This window comes from Excalfactoria chinensis, chromosome Z (assembly GCF_039878825.1).
Source record: "Excalfactoria chinensis isolate bCotChi1 chromosome Z, bCotChi1.hap2, whole genome shotgun sequence".
Lineage (NCBI taxonomy): Eukaryota > Metazoa > Chordata > Aves > Galliformes > Phasianidae > Excalfactoria > Excalfactoria chinensis.
Genome location: NC_092857.1, coordinates 59,813,331 through 59,839,712, shown reverse-complemented (window position 1 = coordinate 59,839,712; position 26,382 = coordinate 59,813,331). Strand labels below are relative to the sequence as shown.

Here is a 26,382-nt window from a genome sequence, read left to right as displayed (position 1 = left end):
TGAAATGAATGACAACCGTTGCTGTTGTTAAAGCAAACAGTAAGAGGCAGAAACAACAAAGCAACTGATGTACACATGAACGAATCTGCTTTCTTCTGTCCCATGAAGTCAGACAGAAAAGCGTATCCCAAGCTAAAAACATACTTAAAATCTAACTTCAGCCATTTAAAAAGCTGACTAAGACACGATTATTGGTTAAGGCTTACACCATTCTAACAAGCATTAAACACTTTTCAAATACATAAGGTCAGAACATTCAAAAGCAGCCCATTCTTCCTGGTGATGATCCAAACTTCAGAGTCCATCCAGGCGGCTACTGCTTTGGCAGAATGACTGAACACTGCACAGTTGTCTGAAATGCAAAGCCAAAGTACGTGAGTGCTGCCAAAGCAGAGCAGATGTACTGTCTTAAAGGCAGGCTACAGAGTTACCCTTCTGTTTGCAAGCAGGTGCAACTCTTTCCACTGCGTAGCATTTCCAAACTTCCTGAATGCCACCTAAGTTTGAATCATTAGAGGGAGGGTGCACTGGTGCTGAGTGCCAACAAACAATCTTGCAGAACCACTACGCTATAATTCAGGTATTTAAGCTTGCAGGCTACAACTGAAAAACTGTGCAGTTATTTTTTGCTTACACGCCATTAGTTGTCTTCATGGAAAGCTCCTTACAAAAGCCATCAGCTCTGAAAGTGAAATTCGCTAAACAGATGATTTTTTTTCACATATTGGTTCACCATCAGCTCTGAAGTATAGCCATCACGTACAGCTATCTTTCTCTGAAGGTGCATTGGTTGGAAGAGAACTGAATGCTTGTGATACATATAGTTTATCAGATCCTATCCTTGAATGTGGCTGAACAGCATCAATTTCAGCTTCCTTGGGAAATCCTTAGCCTGTAGGGCTACAGCACACAGACCCTTGATCAACTTTCCTTTACTACCTAACTCAATTCACTACAGTCCTATATGTAGTTACACTGACCTGAGATTTTTTAAACAAAGAAAATTAATGAAGTATATTCTAAGATCAGAGCTCTGCATACATAAGACATGAATACAATTACCACCTGTATTACCCTAGAAGAAATGTCTGGAAAGAAACAGAGCTTCTATTTGTTAGCTATCAAGCACATTACAGTCCCAGCATGTCAAGATGATTTTCTTAATACAGACAGTTCTATTGATTAGTTTCAGGGACATACTTTGACACAAAAGGAACCATGATTTATTTCTATTTTTATCAGTCTTAGTCACTCAAACTTCAGAAAATGCAACAAGTTTCTCCAAAGACAAAGAAAGAACCTGAAAGTTGAGAGTCATCAGAGATTGGATTCCTTCATTTCCCCAAAAGGCTTCCTCCTTTTCAGACTGCTGCATCCTCTAATACAGCTCTCTGTGGCCCCCTTCTGTTCGCTTTCCTCACATGCAGACTCTCTTTTCCTGTCTGCCATACCATCCCAGTGTAGCTCTCAGTTCCCCTCATGTTGCACACACTAGCACTGTCAGAAGTACCCTTTTGTCATAAAAACCCTGTTAAGAAGTTGGATGGACATCCAAACTGTATTTAACACCATTCTTTACCCTATAGCCAGAAAGGAATCTCAAGCACTCCACTGAAACTGCAACAGTGCAAAACATAAAAACAAACATTTGTCTAATATAAACATAAAAGCGAATCCTTGTCTACAAAAAAATCCTGCCTGCAAATTCCTTTACTGAGATATTCTGTATGGGGACTCTTTTCCACTCTTTTTTTTCATGCACTTTGGTTCTGAAAGCATGTAAGTGAACATGGTTTTAATAACTTCTAACTGGTATTACACACATCTTGCAACAAACTCCTCTCCTACAAATTGAAGTGTATGTAGTATCTTTGACGTGGTTCCTTCCCAGTTGTCTCCCTGTTCTAAGATCTAAGCTAAGGTAAAGGTTTTCAGTCTGTACACTTATTCAGAATCTTACCTGTGCTATGATGGGTAGCATTTCAACATCCTCAAATATTTTTTCTTGCATTTCTTATGAAACTCAAGCTAAAATTGAAGCTAGATCTTTACAACAAAGCTTGTAAGATTCTTAATGAATTTATTTGCCCGTTTTAAATGGACTGGGTTTGTTAGAGCAATATTCTCTAAAAATCTATAGTTTAAGCAGAAAATTGACCTCCGTGTACTTACTTTCAGGGTGTGCAGGGTGTCTGTCCATTCCATGGAACCTATCTGAGGTATAGCAGTCAGGAGTATGCTAGTAGCCTTGTTTGCATTTTCTTTCAGTGTCTTTAAAACTTTATCCACTGAAACCTAGAAACACAACAGAATTGAGAAGAATTTCTCAAATTGCATTGCACAGATTTTAAACCCCCGGCGAGACTAAGTGAAAATGTGGAGCACAGACAAAAACACAGACATGTATCTTAAAGTGCCATGATCCTTATAACCAGTCAGAACATCCCTGTGACTGAATATTTGTATTTTTTACCTTGCTTCTGATTCTGTGAACTCTGTACTTAAAAAGAAAAAGTGAATCTTTTCATCTGAACACATCAGAAGTAACATCACTGGTGAAGAAACATCTGCTTTCTAGCCCCATGTATGCATCATGATAACAAAAAACAAAAATTAACCTACCTAGATACTGATAGTATATCTAAAAAAACCAAGAAAAAGCAAAAGCTAGGTAAACAAAACAGTAAACAATACCTCTGTAGGATTCTGATTGTACAGAAGTTTGTTTTCTGTATGCCACAGGGAACTTACAGCAAAATGTCACATGGGTATGTTTACTGCAGCATAGTACAGATATGTGAGTTTTACCCAAATTCTTGATATTTTTTGAATTTCAGGGAATATCAGGAGATAGAAAATATTTTAGATAGACAGCAATTTGTCTTAAAAACAATACATGTGTTAAGTGAGCTAAGCTATATCAGCTACTGTACTTCGGCATTATAGGACTGTATTCTCCAAGAGCTGCAAGCTCGATAAAAATCCACTTTGCTGTTTTTGAAGTGCTGCTCAATCCATGTTCAAACAGCTCTCAAGAAAAGTGGAAGCAACACTGAGACAGCATTTAAGAAATTAAGAGTTAGTAACCCTGCACGGAGGTGCTATAGGTGGTAAAGATTTTGTTTGTATAATAAAAATTGAAAGAGAGTTTTTACAGTTACTGAGGCAAATTATCAAGTATGTAACTAAGTTAATTATTTTCTCCCAAGCAGTAAAGTTGCACTGTTCCTTTCTACAATGATTATGATTGAATAGGCTACCAGAAGAAGTTACCCACTCATAGCTGCTGCTCAGTTATGTCCCATGAGAAAACAAACTAAACAAGACATATCCTTTTGCACAAAGTTGCTAAAGAAAAAAAAATACCAGATCAATTATAGGACACAAGTTCACACCAACATAATGCATATGAACTCCTGAGGAAGCTAAACTGTTTGCTAACAGTAAGGCAAGTTTATAAAAATGAGGGAGGTCACAACATTTGATTCTGTTCTTGCTTTAACAGTTGCTACTCCAGAAAAACTCAGTGATGCTGATATAAGTAAAATAAGATTTAATTCAGTACGTGACCTCTGTCAAAAGCTACATACAGGTTCTCATCCAGATTGCTCTGGACAAAACCTAGAGGAAAAAAGTTTCACTCACTGCTTCTTCGTGCTCCTTCCAGCAGTCATAATCTGTTGCCATAGCAATACTTGCATAACTCATTCCAGCTTCTTTTGCAAGAATCACTTCAGGCACTGTGGTCATGTTGATAACATCAGCTCCCCAGCTGCGAAACATCAAGCTTTCTGCTCGAGAACTGAAACGTGGGCCTTCAATAGTGATCATCGTCCCCTTGGAATGACACTGGAGTCCAAGTTTCTTTGCAATCTCAATAAGAACCTGCAAAACATGCCAATATCATGAAAAGCAAGTAACTCCCTTCATGTGCTACTTCACATCTCACAAACAAAACAAAACAAGACAAAAAAAAAACAACAAAAAAACCCCCAGCTCTTACATACAAAATAAATTAGCCTGACACTAAGCAGCTGTGATTCACTTGGCCACAGCTGTCCAAATACAAAGATCATTTTCAGTTTTCTCATCCAGCACAATAAATTAATGGTCCAACTACTAGGAATGATCTATAACTCACCTGGCTTTGTATCAGCTGGATTAGTGTTTTCAGTGCAGGAGATTGGAAAGCGGAAACATTTAGCATGATTATTCACACTTTACTTAAATAACAGAATGGTGGAAAAGCTGAATGCTGATGCCACTACATGCTGCATTGCCATAATGGTGGAGCTCAGCTGGGGAGAATATTAGATTCTTTTTTTGAAAGCCTACTGTTTGCAAAAGTATAACCATTTGCTTCAACTAAAACGTTCTCCCACGCCAGTGACTGAGCTGTACACTTTACACATAAGCAAGTATTTTGCAATAGCCTTTCTATTTCCTAGAGGACCTTGCAGAATCACCATGACTTCCCTTCTTGGAAAATGGCTTGGCAACAGTTGGTACAGTAAAAATGAGAGCATAAAAGCATGCATAAAGTGGGCCTAGGAAAGCCACAACCCTGAGTGTGCTACATGATTTACTGAGGTGATTCCTCACTTGGCATGTGGATCAGGGGGTTGCTGGGAACAGCACAAATACACACAAAGCTGGGGCACCCACATCTCCCACAGCAGGTATGGTAAATAGGCAAAACTCCACTTCAGAAGAGCAGGCATGCTTGTAATCCACATGTGCTGGGGAAGGGCATTTGAGCATGAGGCTGTATGAATGCATGCAGATGGCATAAATAAGAGTTTTGGGAGACTAGGTACAGAAAGACTTTTAGAACTTTGTAGGTGCTTATTAACATACTGTTGCTAATTACTCCTTACGCTGATTCCTAATGTGTAGTTCAGTGATTGCTTATAAATTACGTTAATAAATTAGTAAACAACTTTGTTTGTGACTTGACTTAAACAATAGAAGCTGGGTAGTATTTTCATGAAGCTCTTTACAAAGGTACCATTTAATTCCCTGCAAGATGCTGCTGTGAGTTTCTGAAAGTGGTAACAACCAAGGCAGACAATGGTAGATACATTCCCTTCTGATTCTCGTTTGATTCATGGTGTGTTAGCCAAATAAAATGGAACATTTCTACATATCTGCAGAAATGCAACAACAACTTGATACAATTTAATAACAACTTCTCAGATGTTTTTACATAAATTCCTGAATTAGCCGACAGTGTAGCTGTCTTGGTACTACTATTAGTGCATCTAGCTGTGATGTTCTCTGAATTATGATACACCAGGCTGAAATCATCCCAGCAATTTCAGGAACATTTCCAGGAAAAAAAAAAAAAAAAAATTAAATCACTTTTATTTGGTATCTCTTTTTGGGCTCTCCAGCAGCTCAAAACCGCATGTTCATTTAAAACATCTGGGAGGCTGATTAGAATGCACAGGCTAATGAGATAACCACCACATGTCAGACTGGAAAGTACCTAAATGTTTGTTCTCTGAAAAGAAGCGTTCCTTTGTTGGCTTTTTTTTTTTTTTTTTAACAAAAATTAATGCCCAAAGAGCATTGTTTATAGCTACTCAGTAATCAGATGGAAACCTGATACATGTTTCCTGCAACCTCAGGAAATTACTTATGTCTACTTAAACCTAAAAAAAACCAACCAACCAACCAAAAAAAAAAACCAACAAAAAAAGAAGCATACTGTGATGTGTAGCCAATTATTTCAGTAATAACCTTTTTAAATCCATTGTATGAAACCTACAGTTAGCTCTCAATAAACAACTTGTGTGTCTTGTGGCACCACATCATGCTCAAAGTCAGTAAGCAACTATGTGCCAAGTAATTTTTGGTAACAGCATGTGGGTAGGCTCTTGCTGCTTGAAAAATTCGAAGTATTTTGTACTGTTTGCAGACCAGCGTAAGGAGGGTAGAGCAGGCACTGTATAATGTGACTGTTTCCTCTTCAGCTTTAAAGCATCTTTACTTCATTGAATTCCTAGAGAGCTAAATCTTATTCCACTAACAATGCTATGGACCTACTGGTGGACATCTTAAAGTCACACTCTTTCCTGGCTAATTAATAAAAATAGCCTATAATGGCAGTGAAGATAATCTGTGACAAGCAGAATAGCTAGCAATATGAACATTTGTACATGCTTAGGGTACATATTGAGCCACCTGCTTCATAACTCAGTTTCGACCTGCTCAGTGTAGTAACTGACTGCAGAGAGAATAAACCTGTTGGATGGATATGACTAATTCTGCAGATTCCTGTTCTCCTCAAGAATGTGACTCCCTGCAGCTTCTGATTAGAGCATTACACAAAAACACAAAAACTTGAGTTCAGTCTCCACTTTCCTTTTTCCTCAGATTTAAGAATACAATGAGATGGTGTATTTAGTCACAGACACACACTTTCCTGAACGGTTTCAAATGTATTGAAAAACTGCAATATGACAATATTTAGTTTAAGTGCTTACATTTAATATCATATTAACCAACTCTTCACTCTCTACCACTACCAATAACTACAATGCACAAAAGCACAAACACAATATTGCCCCGTCTGTGAATGCTTAAGTACTGTTCTTAATTCTTTGTACCTTAAGTATATGGAGTTGTGGGAGTAGGTAATGTTTTTGCAGTGAAGCAAGTTCTTCTGGTAGGAAGATTAGGCCTTTACTGCATTTTCTGTATGTAGTGTAGGCCTTTACTGAACCCTCTCATGAAGTGAAGCAGTGAGGTGAGTCGTTTTTATCCCCCTAGTTCAGAAAGCACTGACAGGGGTAGATGGTTTTCTTCCACTAGTGGGGTGTTCTGACATGGGCAGAACCGAGTACAGGAAGAAGATAAGACAGGTGTGCAGGGAGGAGGGAGAGCCAAGTACAGAACAAAGTGAACATGCCTTAAGAAAAACTGCTCACCTGTTTCAGGGTACAGTACATCAAAAACAACAGGTTGGTAACCACACTGTATGGAAATGTATCAAAGCAACAGCATCGGGGAGACTGTGAACCTGAGATGCTTGACCAATGAGTGCCAGGAGAGCATTACCTGTGTCGGGCTTAGGGTATATAATGGGATGGATTACACTGATTGGCACGCAGTCTCTCCCTTGCCAACAGGGGGTGTGTGCCCGTTATTGCAATAATGAATAAACTTTGCTGCTGTCACCAAGATCACCTGAAAAATTTGACTTTGAGTGCTTCTCACAGAGTGCCCCAGCCACAAATGCTGTTTCATTCAGCATGAAAAAGAAATAATTCCTAAATCTGTCCTCCAACTTTGTTCGCACAAGTTCTCTTGACCTGTTATGTGACAAAAAGGATTTTTATCCTTGTGAAATCCAGGATGCCAACTGTCTTTTTAGAGTGTTCCACACACCTATCCTAGCCCCTATAATAAAAAGATCTTTTACTTCCCATGTTTTCCAAATGTTACATTTTTCTTAATACTTGTGTGACTAACAGCAGTGAAGAGATTCATATTCTGATGGTGGCTAATTAGACTACTATACTATAAATAACAAGTGTCATAAAATATAACATTTTTAAAAACTCTACATAATTCACTAACCTCTCTGGTTTTGGTGCAGAACGGCTCTGACATTGGAATATGACATACTCCCGAGAGACTGCAAGACTGACCATCATACAAAGTACAATGCCTTTTAGATGTCCTGGAAAAGCAGAAAACATACTTTAAGAGAAGAACAAGGATCAAACAGAACAGAAAACAATAAACCTGTGGAAGGAAACAAAATACCCACATGATAGCAATGGTCACCTATGCTCACAGAACAAGAGGATGGCTGGGATTGGCAGGGATCTCTGGAGGTCATTTTGCCCAGCCCTGTGCTTTAGCAGGGACAGCTACAGCAGGCTGCCCAGGACCATGCCCAGATGACTTTCAAATATCAGAGCAGGAGCAGGATGCCAGAGATTCTGTGTACAGTCTGTGCCAGTGCTCCAACATCCACATGGCAAAGAAGTGTTCACTCATATTCAGAGAGAACCTCCAGTGTTCCAGTTAGTGTCCGCTGACTCTTTTCCAGCCAGTGGGAACCACACAAACCCACCTGGCTCTGTCCACTTTGCATGCTTTCTCAGTGTATCAATACACACTGGTAGGACCCTCCACTGAGTCTTCTCCAGGCTGAAAAGGCCCTGTCAGCCTTTCCCCATAGGGAACATACTCTAATACCTCCATCATTTTCATGGCCCTCCTTTGGACTCTCTCCAGTATGTTCACATTGCCCTTGTAAGAGGAAACCCAGAACTGGACCAGGCAGTAGAGGTGAGGCATCACCAGGGCTGAGTGGAGGGGAAGCATCACTTCCTTCAATCTGATGGCAACCCTTTGCCTAATGCATCGCAGGATACCACAAAGCCTTCTTTGCATCAGCTCGTGTATAAAGTGATTTGAATATAAAGACTGGCCTTATTTTACGATTTTTGCCTTTAAAAAGTTCTACTTTTAAAAATAAAAAGGAAGAAACTTATGTATATTTAATGTTTCTGTAGAAAATGGTTTTTCTGTAGGTATGGTAAAGGGAGGACGGTTGGACTAGATGATCCTGTAGGTCCTTTCCAACCTTGTGATTCTATTTTATGATCACAAGGAAATTAATGCTTAAAAACAAATCTGTGACTGTATGTTATACAATTGCCTGATCGTTTGGATTAAACCTGGAAGAAACCACCAACCATCTGTCTAGAAACAAAGCCCATCGGCTAGCCACACTATTCTGACTAGAAATGAGCAACCCAGAAGGACCAGAGACAGCATAAAGGGAAGTTAAGAGGTTCCCAGTGGGACAGATCATAACACCTGAAAATAAAGAACAATAGCTACAATATAGCCGTGATCTGGGGCTGCACAGTTGCTGCTACTGCACACCCTCTGAAGGGAACTACAAAGCTCCAGCAGGACCTTCAGTTGCCTCTTGGCCAAGTAGTGGATCTCTTCATGAAAGAAGAGGAAATTTGTTCCTTGGGGAAGGGGAACATATGATTTTAAACACACAACTTTGTGAATCAAGCTTAATTAGCCTGTGATACACACAGCATAAACCACACTTGTCCAACCTTTTGGCTTGCCTGGGTCACACTAAGGGAACAGGAATTGTCTTGGGCTGCATATAAAACACATAAAAATTTAATGCATTTAAGTAACAAAGCCTCCTTTTATATGTATTTCTTAATTAAAACAAAAAACAGAAGCCAACAAAAACATAAAACAAAAGGGAAGTTAGATCTTGTTTGTGAAAGTAATACATCAGTCTCCTAAGAATGGCAGCGGCTGCCGAAACAAAAAAAGACAACACAGTGCCAAGCCCTTCCCCATGGAGATGGAACGGGCATGGACTACTTGGTTCAACTTAGAGGGAATCATGGATCATATAGTTTCCCTACACAAACCAACTTGTATGGAGGAGGGAAAGTGAAAGTAATCATTTGTGCAGGTCTAGGAGCTGCTCTTACTGCTGCCATAGAGATCTTCAATGAGCAGCACACAGCAGAAAACACAAATCATTCAGTCCTTGCTGGAACTGGTTACATATCTGCATGACCAAGTAGATGATTTTAGGGGACAGTTAGAGAAAGAAAAACATTCAGAAGTTCCTCTCCAGCAAGCCCTTAGAGAGCAGCTGGTAAATGAGAGGGAGATTAATTGTAGTTTCTCAGGTAGTGACTTTTATCCAGGAGAAAGTCTGGAGGATCTGAGAGACCAAAAAGACAAATCAGAAAACCTGGTGGCCCTTCTTTGCTCACCGACAGAAGCTGAGTATGCATATAAAGAGAGTGTAGGTGGGTACTCTGGTGTTAATATCAGGGAGGTTTCCTATTCTGCAACTGAGCTGGCCTAATTAAAGATTTTGATCACACCCCTAGGAAATGAGAGACAGAGTATGTGCAGAAAATGCCACCAGTGGGAGGAGACCAGATCCTGTTGACTGAAAAGTAATCAGAGGGTTACTGGGCACCTGGAGTATTTTTCAGCACTGGCAACCACTGTGCTCCCTTACTCAAACAGACTCTTAACAAATACATCTGGAAGGCTCAATACAATCAGGGGAATATGTACAGAATTAATCATCTGGACTTCACCTACCTTCTATCTTTGGTTAATTTGGGACCAGAAAGTTTTTTTGTTGTTTTCATTTTCAGCTGTAGTTCTCTGTCTCTTGATTTCCAGATGCTAACTAATGCTGATCCTGCTGCTGTGCCTCCCAAGTATCCTTCCTACCCTGCTCCTTTTCCTGGGATCCCTGTGGTATCATTAGTGTCACTGTTTCAGACAGGAATCTTCTTCAGAATAATTTTTGTAATTGCTTATGTTGATCCTATCACATTCACTGGCCTGTCGTGGTTCCGTGCCCATACTGGGCACACTGGGTGTATGGGACAGAATTCTAATTCTAACAGAGGCTTAACCCTTTCAACCATGGTTAGTTAAGCACAGTGATGAAATATATTCAGGAAATGAATGGGGCCAGGATAGTACTGTCTGACTCCCCAAACTCCTGGGAAACCCAGAACCAAGAATAAAGGTACTGTGTTGGATGTAGCAAGTGATTTATGTGTATTGCAACACCCCTGCCGTCTTCCCTACCAGCACTGGGAACCAATCAGCAGTTTTTATCTAATGTATTAGCTCGACGAGAAAGAACTAATATAAAAGACCACCAGTTAATTGTAGATGCACTTGCCATAACTCAAAATGATGCCTCCCTAGCTCTTTGATGTAGAAGGTAAAGGAAATGCTTTACCCACTGAAATTTGAAAGGTGACTTGGGACAATGCAAACGAATTTGAAAGAGAATTTCCATCTTAGTGGCATCTAGTTAATTTTACTTATGATCCTGTTAATAACTATCCCACAGCTTTTGTCCTAACAACACACAACGCTTCAGTATATAGCATATAACCAATCACTGCACTGGGACTGAATCACACTGGGGTTGTGGGTTATACTCTACTTATTAGAACACAGAGTACTCCAATTAAATGGAAATGAATGGCAAACTGCTGATGTTAGTTCATGTTCTGTATGGGAACAACAAGGAGTTATTTGTGAGAGAAACACCATCAAGGCTCAAGATATTTGTCTTGACACGGAGCAAAATATTTGCCGTTTTTAGAGGTATCCCATCAAGACCACTGAAATAGTGCTCATCTGTATTGCAAAAGGATGTGTGTGTAAGAGAGCCTCTTGTAATTTTATACTTACAGGCAATATTACTACAGATACAAGCAATCATTCAAATGTCTGTGTTTGTAACTTTAATAACAACATGGGATGTGACTTTAATTATTCAGTTCCAGTAACGTCATATCAGTTGCAGTGATCCAATTACACATTAATCCAAGATTTGCTACCTGCCCCAAGTGGAATGAATCTTGCTTTAGTAAAGAAATTACTGCAACATGATGATCTACACCAACTAGAACACATTCAAGATAATGAACAAAAAAAACCCTAATTGCTGTTCACCACAATACAAAACAGATACACCTGGAAAGGGTGAAGAAGGATGGAGAACACCTTTGGTGGGAAATGCTTCTTGGATGGTCACTAGCAGCAAGAGGAGCTTTTAATTCTATGTAAATCCCATCATTGATCTGTTCAATACTTGTAATCATACTGTATGTGAAAGACTGGCACATACTGAGGTGACTGCCTCAGCTCCAATTACTGAAGGAATCTGAAAGCTGGCGTAGTTATTAAATTACTTTTCCTAGCCTCCTGGTGATCCATGGGTGAGTTCCATTAGGTGCACAGGCGACACTCATGTTTTGCTCCTTTGCTTTATGTGATTTCAACATGTATCTCCCTCTCAATGCTTTTTTCCTTAATACCACCATGGAACAGTGAAAACAAGCTTTGCACCACCGGGTGGTGTGAGAAGTGGGAACAAAGCTTGGCTGAAAGCCTGTTCAGTGGTACCCATCCACGGCATGGCCTGCTGACTTAGACTTATTGACACTTGCTGAACATTTATGGAGTTTAACAGTGCATGTGAGCACAGTGAGGAGCATGGTGTGTGTTTCAGCAGTGCCAACAGTAAGTCACTTCCACCCTTTAGTTCTGTTGTTTTTTCTAAAATACAAAACAAAAACCCGAAGTTAATACACGAAGTTAATGGCAGTGACTGTGTTGAAAAATTGTGTTTTGTAGCTGGGAATCTGCTCAACATGTAGTGTCATCATGCTCACTGTATCTGCTGTAGTTTCCATGGAAATAAACAGGAGACATTAGTTTCAGAGCAACTTATGTATATGCAGCCCAAGACAATTTTTATTCACTCAGCGCAGCTCAGGCAAGCCAAAAGGCTGGATACCTGTGCATTAATCAGAGGGGGTACACTCTCCTTTGTCTCTCTCACGTGACAAATGCATCTAAAGAACCTTTTGTTATTCTACACATCCCTTGTCATATTCAGTTCTATCTGCATCTTGGCTTTCCTGACTCCATCTCTGCACACTCAGACAGCATCCCTGTATTCTTCACAGGCAACCTACTCCAGCTTCCACTGCCTATCCCATTCTGTATCTCTCTGATCAGTAGTTCCTTGTTGAGCCATGCCAGTTTCCTGCCTCCTCTAAGAAACATGTGCCAATGCTTTGTCACCTGCACAGTACAGAATTGTTTCTTGGCATTCAGAAGGAATTTCTCCTGTCCCAGTCTGTGATAATCTTCTCTTGTTCTGCCAGTGGGTACCACAGAAAACAGCCTGACTCAATCCTTTTTCCACCCTTCCTTTGGGTATTGATACACAATACTCCCTTGAATCTCTTTTCCAGGCTGAGAAGCCTCTCTCTGCCTTTCACCATACAAGAGGTACATCAACCCTTCAAACACCTTTGAGGCCCTTTGTTGGACTCTCTCCAGTAACTCCATGTCTTTCTAGTACAGGGGATCTCAGAACTGGACTCAGCACTCCAGGAGTGGCCTCACCAGTGCTAAGCAGGGATCTCTTGATATCTCTTGACCTGATGGTGATACTTCACCTAATGCAGCCCAGGACACAGTTAAGCCTTTTTTGCCACAAACTAAACAATCTTCATCTTTTCACACACCTTCACATCACACCACTGTACTAATTTATTTATTTTATTCTTGAAAGAGGCAAATCCAAATGTAACTGAGCTGATAATATTGAAGCAAAGATACTGATTTCTGAGTGCTACTGGCAGAATAAGGATACATATAATATAATTAAATAATATCCTTATCTAAATAAGGATACATATAAGGATACATATAATCAGCCTAAACAATTTTAGTGCCATTAATAAGAAAAATAAGGCCACTATCAGCAATACAGCCACTCTCCACTCATACATCAACTTCAGTATAACAGGAAGCAGTCTGCGTAGAACTTGCTACTGCAGGGTACTTAGTCATTTAGATACACACACACAAATACGCTCTCTTACAAGAAAAAGCAGTTACACGAAAGTATAAGTAAGCCAGAACTCGAAAATCCCTGCACTGCAAAAATACTGCCAGCAGCACACGTGAGCACAAAGAAGCCTAGTAACTCCAAACATTTAAAATTAGATGTAACACAAGGACATGACATTTATATATGGTACAACTGTAAGTATTTATACTAAATTTACTTATAACAATGTGCAACCATATGTCTGGATTATTCAGTGCAGACAGTGATCTTTAAATACTGCCTTTTTTCCTGTTTGGATTTTTTAAAACATGATAATCAAAGTGGGAAAGTATAAATAATTAAAAACAAAACACAAAACAAAACAGCAAAACCCTACCTCCCTTTGATTCTTCAAAAATAAAAAAATATCAGCACCTCTCCTTGTTTTAAAATCGCACCCTTCTATCATAGTACAGGTTTTGATCTCCCCTCTACAGAGCCTTATGTTTATGGCGTATTTTTTCCTACCAGCCATTGCAGATCCTTCCTGAAATCTGCAATGGCCTGTGCTCTTAACCATGCTCCTCTTCCACATCCAAGAACAAGAGAACTCTTCTTCAGAAGACCCTTCCTAAGGAGCAACACTTCACTTCGAGACCATTCTTCAAAGCCTGGTATTTATTCTGTACCTGTTAGAGCTGAACACACTTTCCTGTCCCGTCTTCTTGCATCAATCTCCCTTCATGCCACAAGAACTGAGGCTACCACTCATCCTATAAAAGCTTACCACAACTATGAACATAATTAAAAACAGCTATTACTCACCTATCAATGAACTGGTCAATTATGACAAGATCCCCAGGTTGTATTTCTTCTCGTAATGAACCACAGGCAGTAGTCACTAGAACATGTGAACAGTTCTCTTCTTTTAATGCCCAGATATTGGCACGGTAATTTACATTTGATGGCATAATTGTATGATGCCTTCCATGCCTGCAAAGAAACATGTTGCCAGAGAGTAAAATACATCAGAATGAAATTGCTTTCCTTCCCTCAAATAAACAGAAATCTAGGAAAAGTAATTTCTAACAACAGTAGAGATGGCATTGATCATATTAGCAACTTGTGCCGCATCTTGCTTTCATTATTGTATTAAAGTTCTCAATCTCTGGTTTACAAAGTAATGTCATAGTTTTTGTGTTTGTTTTTTTCTTTTTTAAGCTGAAGTTCATTTTAAAGTCTTTAAGCTACAATCCAAATACAATTCAGTAGCTTTGAGAGTTTAAAAGGCATTTTCACTTAATTCTGTTAACTATTTTCATAGATTATGAATATCCAGGCATAGCAGTACTACATATTCCATTTGCCAGAACAAATCTCTAAGATTTGTATGCAACTCTACAGATTTTCTGCTCATAAGCAGTGTAATTATATTCTTCCACCCAGAAGAGTGGCACATTACATGTAATTAAAAGCAGAAATCACAGACTTTTAAAGTTACCTTCCCAAACAGTAAGATCATCAGATTCACCAACTTGCTTTTAAAATAATTTAACTGCTTTCATAAATTAAAATTATGACTTTACATTATTGCAGACTTTTTTTTTCACCAGTGCAGAAAATACTTAGTTGTAGAAGCACGAGCTTTCATTTTATCTCTGCCATAACAGCAGAGGTACATTACATCCACAATTACAGAACACATTTGAAATATATTCCCAACCATGTAAGAGGAAAGAAGGAACTTAATTTCATGATTAGCTCCTGCAGAGAGAGCAAAAGGTTTTAAAAACGTGATCAGTTGGGAACTGGAAGCTACACACAACACCACTGAGTACTGTTACAGGATTCGTATGATGTCATTAGCCACCAAGTGTGTAGACTTATGAGCAGTGCTGTAGTTGTTCTAATAATCCTCTTCTTTATTATATATGATTTTTTTTTCCTTTATTTTTTTTCCAAATCTGACATTCACAAGTTACCTTTTTTTTTCCCCCCTCCAAAACGCAAAAATAAGGTGCAACTACCTTGGTCCCATCACCTCTACTTGCCCAAGACTGTTGAGGGACCTTGTTATCAGCATCTGGCTCAGCCTATGCTGTCCCAATGCTATATTAGTGTTCTTACATATAATCTAGTAGCACATTAGTCCCATATATACACTTTCAAGTGGGCCACTGTAAAATCTGCAAGCATTCACTGGATACTTCCAGCATCTCCTGAATAAGGTGACCCAGGGAGGGTGAACTACATGGAACACAACCTTCTAAGCAATAAAGTTAGCAGCCAGAGGTCTCAATAATCAAAGGCAGAGATCTGAAAGACTTTATGAGCATACCAAATACACAGTTCATCAAGAAACAGACAATTCTCCTACTTCACAGATCTGCAAACACAGGAAGCAGACAGATTACTCAGATTTTCCTTACAAAGTCTAGATAGTATTATAAATATTCTCAGTCCCTAGAGCACCAAATCTATCCAGGAAAATTACAGACTTTTGATTGGCTTTGTGAGCAACCACACAGGGCAAGAACAAGTCAGAATAAAAATTTATTCACCTAATATAGAAGGAAAAAACAATTGAGTAAACTTCAAGACATAATATTCCTTAAAAGGCTAATTTACCTTGCCAACAGCACACAGTCCACGTTTTTTATCTTTCCCAATATCAGAGCATCTGATGGCTACAAAACAAGCAAAAAAGAATTAAGTTACTGTCTGCCAACCACACTGCTGCTAAAAAATAAGCAGGATGGTTACAAAACACAGGAAGGAAATATCACTGCATTCTTACATTGTCTTCAGCTCACAGTAAGTCTGTAATTTGATCTGCCAGATTTATTAGTAAGAATTTAGAATTGGAAGATCACACTTGGCATCAAAAGGATGACCATAGTTTTTTGGTGTTAATACTAACAATTGCATCCCCTTTGGGGTTTTAAACAGTACTTTGAAACAATAATGCTTTCAAATACTTTGGCATAGTACTACAAACAGCACAGAATGAACACAGAATAATGAACAAATAGCCTTTGCATCAGTTAATACATCTCACTCTCCTGTAAAACTATGTTTCTCTTTTGCTAAAGTCATTCCCTTCAGAAAATCCCCTCCAAACAGGAATCATTTTTAATCTACCCTTTCCCCTCTCATTTCCCATTCACTCCTCTGTTCCCTTTCAGTCATCAACTCCTAGCTTATTCTCATGTTCCAGACTCCTCTAGCCCTCCCTTCTGCTGCCTACACTTCCCATAAAAGCCTTCTTCCCCATCTTTCAAAAGTCAGATGCGATCCAACAGAACTACCCGAAGCACGGTTGCGCTTGCTCAGCCTAGCATGTCCTCTCCTCTCACAGCTGGAGGACAACACACATTCCTCCTGACTAGCCAGGGAGCTTGAGCTTTTTTCCTTTGTAGATACCCAGCTGGAACACGCGCCCTAAATCAGGTGATCTCAAGCCAGCAACTGCCAAATAAACTGCTTTGTGGGCTGTATTCTGCTCCTGGGCTATACACTTCAGGGATCTGAAATGCACGATTCTTCTAGCTTCCCATCTTCAAAACCTTCTGTTAAAAAAAGGTGAAGACTGTTTAGTTAGATGCTTCTGAACACTGCTGCGGCTCGATGTGTTGCTTCCCCCACTCAGTTTAGAACTGCATCCATTTTATTTTCCCTATTTCAGTTTATAAGGAACTGTAAAGGTGCTGGAGGCCACTCTGTGCCAGTCTCTTCTTCCTGGGATTTAAAACTGAAATAGTCATTAACAACACTGCTATTTATATATTGAAATCAAACTTGCAAGTGTCTCAGGAATTCACACATTCACATTTACAAATGCTTGTTGCCTGCTACTTGATACATTTTTATACTTTAGCAGAAGCTATAAGATTTCATTCCTCATTTATAGTTGTTAATTCTATCAAACATGAAAATATGGAGACTTAGAACTTAAAAAAAAATTAAGTCCTATATAACTGTATTTTAGACATTTTTCCTTCTAACAACAGTGACGCCTTCTATTTCCTATTGCACATGTCTATTTGGTCATTCTTAATGTGGAATCTCTTCAGAGCATTTACTGAAGCACCTAAGTCTAAATGCTGCCAAACACAGCCTTACCATCCTTTTTTTAATGAAGTGACTGTCTCAGAGTAGCTGCTTCCAGAACTGAAGTACATTCTGCCTCCATTTTAAGAAGTCTCCATTTAATATTAAGCTGCTAACAATTAAATGTTTAACCTTATTTTATGCGTGCTCTTATGAACCAGACATGGCTAAGGGACTATAATTTCCAGTGCAGATTAGGGTTTACTGCCTATTTGCTAAGGCAATTTGCTCCTCGAGCATTCCATTACCATGAAGGATCACAACTACTTGTGTTTGGGATTTTGTTACAGAATTCATTCTTTTCCGTGGCCTAGGCCCAGAAGCAAGATGGAACAGAAAAACAAAATGAACAGAAAAACCACAATGGGAGGAAGTATCTCACAGTTTCCCCAAGCCTGCAATCAGTTTTATGAAACAAATTACTCACATACTTCTGGGCAGGCTGGAGATGAGTGTTAGTGTTATCTGGCATCCTACTGCCAGCACACAAAGCACATGTGTAGAATAAAAAAGAACCGGCTTTGTTTGCCAGAGAAAACCATAAGGTAAAAAGGAGGGGAACTCAATAGAATATTCTAGAACAGGAAGAGAGCTATCATCCAGAAAGCAGAACCTTCCAATTGAGTGTATATTCTGAACAAAGTTTTATTAGTAGCTTCAAAATACACTGCTGAAGATAAATGCTGTTGCAAGCCATTTTCCTGTCTTCCAAGAGAACAATACTGTCCATATCCAGAGACTAAATGCCAAAAGGTTTTGGGGTATTTTCCACTAAATACTGAATTGACACCCCAATGCTTTATGCAAAGAGAATGATGGAAGCAGAAATATACAGATGAAAGTGCATATACATATATATAAATACATATGTGTGTATATATATATATATTTTATTTTATTTTTTTCAAATAAAACTAATTTACTACATTTCCACCATTACTACTAACATAACTTGAAGGACTGGGGGGGACCAACAGTGATACAGAGAAACTGCAAAAATTTCTGTATTAGTTTCCTTTTTCAAAAACTTTTCCAGACTTCTGGACAGAAAAAAATCTCCACTTGGTTTTAAAATGATTCTTAGAATTCAAGACGACCAAAGCAGTTGACAGGAAAGGAATTTATGTGAGCAAAATGCACTCTATTACTCTGTTTCTGAAAGTAAAGGAGTAGCACTAAAAAAAAAACAAAAACAAAAAACCAAAAAACCAAAAAACCAACAACAGTGAATTTTGCCATTCTCAAATGTCCAACATGTCAAGGAACATCACCTACATTGAGGTTTTCAACAACAAAGTTCTTTCCAAGACACATAACAACCAACAACATTAAAGGAGAGTGAAACTGTACTCTTCACATTTTTACAGAGCAGAAAGAAATGAACATACATGTTTAACCATGCTTTCTGTTTTCTCTTTTACATTTAGACTTTCATTTTGCTACTTCCTAGTTTTGCTTAAACTATGTAGACTTCATGTTCTATCTTGATATTCTCATCGATTACAAGACCACAAAGACCCGAAGTGTTTATTAAACTAGGTCCTTTACTTATTAAATTTTCAGGCAAACTCCCTCTCCTTAGTTTTCAAGGCTCTATGAAAAAGCATCTTTATAGCAGGAAAACAAAGTACAGACTTATAAACTTTTCCACTTAAAAAAAAAACCACAAACCCCTCTTATTTACAATTCTGCACTGTGCAGTGATAGCTGCTTCTTTCTGTTGTCCTAAAATGAGAGCATCAAGCTGTGCTATTCCTTCTTCCTCAATGTTGAAACAAGCAAATATCAACTCACCTAATGATACCAATTACATTAGTCAAGTTTGCTCCTGCTCCATCTTAACTGAACCAACTCAACCCATTCACTGCACCAATTGCTGCTGCACCTTGAGACCCAAGCCCTGCACACCTTAACATGCACCAGCTCCACAAGGATGAAAACACTTCATTGCCTTCATTCAAACACTAAAGTTAATGTAGATCTACAAAGGAGATTCTGAGGGCACTCTAAAGCACTCGTTAAAAAAATCTGAGATCCAGTTCTTTCTATAAACTTCCTGTGTCAACAGGAACTCCCTTCTTCCCCTTTCCCTGCCCATACTGTCTTGTCCTTTGTCTTGTCTGCTCCTGTGTGTCTTTCACAGTATACTAGTCACTGCGCACAGAGTGACACTCTCAGCCTCCACTCCCTTTTGCAGAGGAAAAGGGCTGAAGCAATATGAAGGAGAGCTGATCATGAAGACCATGACACAGAAGCAGTTTCTAAGATCATTTTCATATCCATTTCAAATGATGCAGTTGTAAGCAAGCCTGTAAGGACAACACTATGTAAGGTGTATAAAAGTATAACTAAGGGTTTACAGGGAAAACGAGGGCTCCTTTATCTCAAAGAATATTTTTCTCCAAATTAGAAAGGTTCCTGGAGCACTTTGACATATACCGCAGGTCACACAACAGCACAAATATGGAAGAGGTAAATTCAGGACCGAGTTTGTAAATGAATCCAAAATACAAAGGAGAAGAGGTGTATTCCCCTTTGCACATCATCATCATCTTTTTAAGACCTTGTTTTTAAAATCTGAACAGCACATAACCATAAAAAGGAAACAGTCTCCTGACAGTATCCATTTAACACAGACATGCGTTCATCTAATGCATAAGACTGGTCTAACAATTCTTCAAGCAAACAAACATCTTTTAAAAAGGGGAACAGTCTTGTAATAATAAAACATTATACAGACCTTGCCATAGGGAGTATCAACATATTTTTCTGTTCTTTCTTCTAAGATATCTGGATCATCCAGGCCTGTTCCACCAATAATTCCAATCTTAAATAGAAAAGTACATGGTCAGTCTTCTTGAAATTACATTCCTTTTAACAGTGTATCTCAAATACTACCTGGGTAGCCACAAATCATATTTTCTGCTTGACACGGGGCTAAACTATGCAGTTTCCCAAAAATAAATTTAGAGTGACAAGATTTTAACAAATGTACTTAACTTGACAATTTCACACAATAGGACTCTCTTCTGCCTGATGGAAATGGACCTTGGTGTGCTGATGGACAGTTGGCTGAATATGAGCCAGCAGTGTGCCCAGGTGGCCAAAGTGGCAATGGCATCCTGCCTTGTACTAGGAGTGGTGTGGTGAGCAGGACTAGGGAGGTAATCTGGCCTCTGTACTTGGCATTGGTGAGGCCTCACCTCGAGTACTGTGTTCAGTTTTGGACATTTCAGTACAGAAAAGACATGGAAGGGCTGGAGCAGGTCCAAAGAAAGGCAACAAGGGGGAAGGGTTTGGCCTGTGAGGAGAGACTGAAGGAACTGGGGCTGTTTGGTCTGGGGAAAGGGAGGCTGAAGGGAGACCTGACTGCTCTGTTCCGATACCTGAAAGTTGCTTACAGTGAGAGCAGGGCTGGTCTCTTCTCACTGGTGACAGGACGAGGGGAAATGGCCACAAGCTGCACCAAGGGAATTTAGGTTGGATGTCAGGAAAAACTTTACAGAAAGGGTTGTGAAGCACTGGAATAGGCTGTCCAGGGAGGTGGTTGAGTCCACAGATCCCTGGATGTGTTTACAAACCACTTGGATGTGGTGCTCAAGGACATGATTTAGCAAAGGGTTGTTAGGGTAGCATGGCTGGGTTGGACTCAATGATCTTTAAAGTCTTTTCCAACCTGAGTGATTCTATGATTCTATAAAGATATCACATTAAAAAAAGCAATGGAAAAATGTAAATAGATGTGCCAATTCATATTTTCTTTTCCAACAGGAAAACGAGAGGTACTTTTTGGGAACGCCTCTAATGAGTCAGACATATCTGTATAAAGCATCATACAAAAAAGGCACCTCGTTTCCACAGGGAGGAGCAGTCCTGTACATAACTGCAATACCAAACACGTGATAGTATTATAAACTGTTATCCAAGCTTTTTTTTCTTTTTTCCTGAAAAATTACAAGTTTTTTGAGTTGACTGGCAAAGACCTAAAAACCACCCTGCTTCTGTAAAAAGTCTTCAAATCTATACCTCTCCAATTTATAGATAAGGAAGTGATGTTGGACTGTGTTTAGGGCCTTGCACAACATCAGGTAGACATCAGCAGCCCCTCTTCTGTCCACCAATGCTGCCACTCCATTATAGAAGGCCACGAGATTGGTCAGGCATAATCCATCTGCCTTTGATGAAGCCATTCTGACTGTTTTGGACCACCTCTTCATATTCACCCCTAATATATCATCCAGAAAGATCTGCTCCATGTTCTTCCCAGGCACAGAGGCCTATACTTCCCATGCTCTTTTTTTATATCTTCCTTGAAAACAGAAGCAATGTTTCCCCTTTTCCAGTCACCAGGGACTTTGCCTGATGGCCATGACTTTTCAAATGTGATAGAGAGTGCCTTGGCAACCACATAAAGACAGCTCCTTCCGGACTGTGAACTGCATGTTGTTTGGCTCCATAGACCTGCACACATTCAGCCTCATGAGTCTCAAGTCAGACTTGATCTGCTTTTACAATTTTGCATACCCTGATCATTGCCTACAGGTTAAGGGATGTGTGAGACATGGGAATCTTGACTTTCAGTGAAGAGAGAGGCAAAGAACATGTTGTGTACTTCAGCTTTCTCCATGTCTGTTTGCCAGTTCTTCCTTCTCATTTATCAGAGGGTATGCTCTCTTCGGCCTATCTCTTCTAATCAATGTACCTGCAGAATATCTTCTTGTTATTTTGTTATTTTGTTATTATCCCTTTGCAAGTTGAGTTCCATCTGTGTCTTGGCTTTCCTGATCCCATCTTTTCATGTCCAGACAGCATCGCTGTATTCTTCCCAGGCTATGTGTCCCTGCTTCCACTGCCTGTATATTTCCCTTATTTTCTAATTGCACCACAGTTTCCAGCTCCACCTGTTTACTTCCCATGCTATGCACTTCGGTATAGAGGCTCTTCAGCTAGGCTATAGGCTGTGTTACCCTCTTGGAGGAGCCCTCCCAGTTCCTTGGGGGAATAAATCTTTGGTTTTCTCATGCTGCTTTCTAGAGTTACAGCACTTCTCCGTCCTTCTCTGTCTCCTGGAAGTACATCCCTTTCCCACATGAGATCTAGTATAGTGCTCTGTTAACCAGTCCAGCCAACCTGCTGCCCAGAACCTTCCTGCCCACCCTTGTCAGTTCCACCCCATCTGACATCAGTACATGTGGTCTCTCTAAGGTGTGTCCAAGATCACAGTACCCAAAACCCTCAGTGTGACACCACCCACATCACCAATCATTCAGCTGGTCCATTCTCCACCTGCCCAAATGCCAGTCTCCAACCAGAAGGACTAAGCAGAATGCTGCTTGTATTCCCAGTCCCATCAACATCCTCCCAAGTGACATCAAATCTTTTAAAATATTCTTCAATTTCCTATTTGCATTCTCCTGTGACCCAGTTTGAAAGTGTGGGAGTAAAAAGTAGTCCTCCAGCTTTGTCAGACTTGATCGCTTCTTCCCAGTGTCCAAAGTGTGGGCTTCTGGCTGGCAGCAAACTCTAGAGAGACTGCACAGGCAGCAAATGGGTACGTTGGTGCCCCTCTGTGCACTGAGTCCCCAGTGACTAAGACTCTGACTTTTTTTGGTGAAAGATAGCCTAGCTTCTCCTCCTTGCAAGAGCTGCTGGTCTGCCTGTGTCACTGCTATGCACCTCTCTCCCCAGTTCCTGCAAACTATGCTGCCTGGTGATTTCCTCACGCAACATGGCCACCTGCTCCAAAATTCAGTAGAGATGAGGACCCTTACACCTACGCTCCCCTCTTTCCTCAGATCCTTGGGGAACTAACTTCCCAATTGTGAAGTTCCCCACAGCCAGGTCTTTGGGTGGCACTTTAGCCCATCAGGAGGTCTGCTTGTATGGACATCAGCCAGAACATGGCCCCCCACTCTGTTCTGCCTAGATCAAAGCTAATACGCTGAAGCAGCTTCACCATCCGTTGTCTTTTGTTACCCCCTTGTGGAGCATGAGGAGAAGGGCAGCAGAAAACAGTCCACAAACCCCAACTCTGAACATACTCAAGCATTAGAGACGACTCGATCACTGTCTGCATAGTACTGAATGTTTCTCACACTGCTTATGTATCACAAACATTTAGATTAAATGCTGGACTTATTTTGCTCCTGAAATCCATATAAGCATTATGACGAGTAACCATTTCTCTTAAGAATGATACAAAAAGCGTGCAACATGAGCAGTCACAAAGCTCAGAATCAAGAAAAGAACATTTTTAACAATGCTAAGGTATACATTTGGTAAACAGTGAAGATTATTATTTTAACAGGAGTCAGGATCAAAATGGTATCTTTCTTCTCCTTGATTCTAGAAAAATAAGATTTCCTTTGGTAACATAACTAGTTCCATCTGACATTACACTTTCTTGCTCTATTTCTGCCCTGTGATTTAAGAGCATTCAAAAGGGAATGCTTAAATATTTATGTCTGAAGAAAAAGGTGTTGGGATGGAACAGAACAGTACATGCCATAGATATGAGCTGCACCTGTATGACATAGATATCAACTTGTCATGGGCTAGTTTTCCCCCACCAAAATAAGCTGTTCAGGGCCCTATCCAACCCGTCACTGAACATTTTCAGGGACTGGGCAACCACCACTTCTCTGGGTAAATCTGTGCCAGTGTCTCACCACCCTCTGAGTAAATGATCTTCTTCCTAACATCTCACCTAAATCTATTCCTGTTTAGTTTAAAACCATTACCCCTTATCCTATCAGTACACTCTCCAATGAAGAGTCCCTCCCTGTCCTTCCTGTAGGCCCCTTTTAGGTACTGGAAGGCCACAATGAGGTCTCCCCAGGGCCTCATTGTCTCTAGACTGAACAAGTCCAGCACCCTCAACCTTTCTTCACAGGAGAGGTGCTCCAGCCCACTGAGCATCCCTGTAGCCCTCCTCCATGCCTACTCCAATAGCTCTGCATCCTTCTTGTGCTGGAGGCCCCAGGCCTGGATGCAGTACTCCAGGTGAAGCCTCACAAGAGGTCCTTAAGAACACACTTAAGTGCATGTTTCCCATCACCTGCTGCTTGGTGAAATTCCCCCCACAGATTCCAACAGCAGGCAGAAAACTGGCAGTGCAGTACTTGCTCAGGAAGCGATGGCTTTGAGCACTAAAGCTACAAGTCATCTGTACAACAAAAAGGCAGTGGATGTTCATGCTTTCCTTTCGTCTGTTTTCGACATGAAAGGAAGAGAGAGAAGATAGCAGAAAACATGGGGCCCTACCTGATGTCAAGAAAGCTGATTATTGTTTCAGTCCAAGCATTCTGCCCCGCTGGCCTCTGGGTCTGTGGCAGGCCCTGAACTTTCCAAGCACTTTTTAAAAGGCACAGCACAGACCAGTCCTGCTGTGATTTCTTATACCGCACTTAGATTGCAACCCCGCTGGAACTTCACACGTGCTCCAGTCACTTTCGCTATCAGATCAGGCACGCCGCAGCCGAGCCAGAAATCCGGGAAGGTGCAGCTCTCCACAGGCCTGCTACCGGACTACCGCGCGCTTAGAGCCGCAAAGCAAAGCAAATTAAAGCAAAACCCAAATCGCCACCCCCAAGTCCCAGCCGTCTCAGGCACCGCAGACGCCCCGCGTCGGTGCGGACGATCCCGGCCCGCAGCGTACCACCAACCGCCACCGCGACCGGCCCATGCCCGCGCTCCGGGGCTCACTGCCGGCGGGGCGGAAGAGAGGCAGGAAGGGAGAGCGAGAAGGGCAGAAAGGCAGCGATCCCGGGCTAGCGCCAAGGCGGCAGCGGCGTGGCCGCCGCACGGCCCGTCCCATGCGGCCGCCCCTCACGCTTTGCAGCGGCTCAGGAGACTGCGATAGGCAGGGAGGGTGGAGGCAGGCTGGCCGGTGAGACGCGCCTCCATCTCCCCAGCAGCCCCTCAGCCCTTCCATCTCGCCGCGGCGCCCGGCCACACTTACCTTCACGGCCGAGGTGGCAGCCATGTTAGCAGCGGGCGGGCCTTTCCGGCCCGGGGGGGCTGCGGGCCCTGGGGGAGCGCCGTGTCAGCTGTGAGAGCCAAAGCGCTGCCGTTCATTGGGAAATAGTTCAGAACGTACTGCGCAGGACAGGCTCTTGTAGTAAGATCTGTTTTATTGTGACTTCTGCGTCTTCAGAAGATGGCATAACTGCTTGTTTGTTTTCTCAAGATGCTTCCTCACCAGATCCACAAACCGAGGTTCCGCAAGGCCGAATGCAGGGGGTGGCAGTTGTGTCAGGGCAATCCCAGCTGTACGTGTAGACTGGGAAGGGAATTCACTGAGAGCAGCCACCCAGCAGGGACTTGATGGACAAAAAGCTGCAGATGTGGCAGCAGCGTGCTCTTACCGCCGGATCCCTTGGGCTGCAACAAAGCAAGGAAGGGGGGGGGAATGGCTGAGCCCTCGTCAGGCCCCACTTGGAGTACTGGCCAAAAGATAATGAAAGGGCTGGAGATCTGCTGTGAAGAAAGGCGGAGGGAGCTGGGCTTGTTCAGCCTGGTGGAGAGGAGGCTCTCAGGAGACCTCTGGTGTGGCAGCCAGCCCATGGAAGAGGAGCTGGAACTTTTTGTTTACTTCCAACCTAAGCCATTCTGTAAAATAACAGAGGAAGACCAATGTGGTTTAAACCAAATACGGTTGTTTTTTATACCTGGAAATGATCCTGGGAGCAAATTTGAGCATGTTATGGAAAGGAAATTGAGTTTTATGTTTTGTTTTCTCTCCAGTATCAGAAATACACGTTTAGCTATCAAAGCTAAATATAGCATTAAGTAATTTGGAAGCTGCATAATTGTATATTTGCATGTATACATAATTATTGTATATTTTACAGGTCGCTCATAGCAATGCCTCT

The 26,382-nt window shown here is 41.0% G+C and overlaps 1 protein-coding gene across 1 annotated transcript; it reads right to left on the bottom strand.

Moving 5' to 3' along the window:
* Nucleotides 1–25,888, bottom strand: MTAP (methylthioadenosine phosphorylase). The gene is made up of 8 exons (XM_072359607.1): nt 25,470–25,888; nt 20,250–20,336; nt 16,028–16,086; nt 14,225–14,392; nt 7,585–7,687; nt 3,646–3,885; nt 2,173–2,295; nt 1–352 (listed from the first exon to the last, which is right to left on the bottom strand). The coding sequence occupies exons 1-8, from the start codon at nt 25,491–25,493 to the stop codon at nt 314–316; spliced, it is 843 nt and encodes a 280-aa protein (XP_072215708.1). The 5' UTR covers nt 25,494–25,888; the 3' UTR covers nt 1–313.
* Between the last annotated feature and the right edge of the window lie 494 nt (nt 25,889–26,382).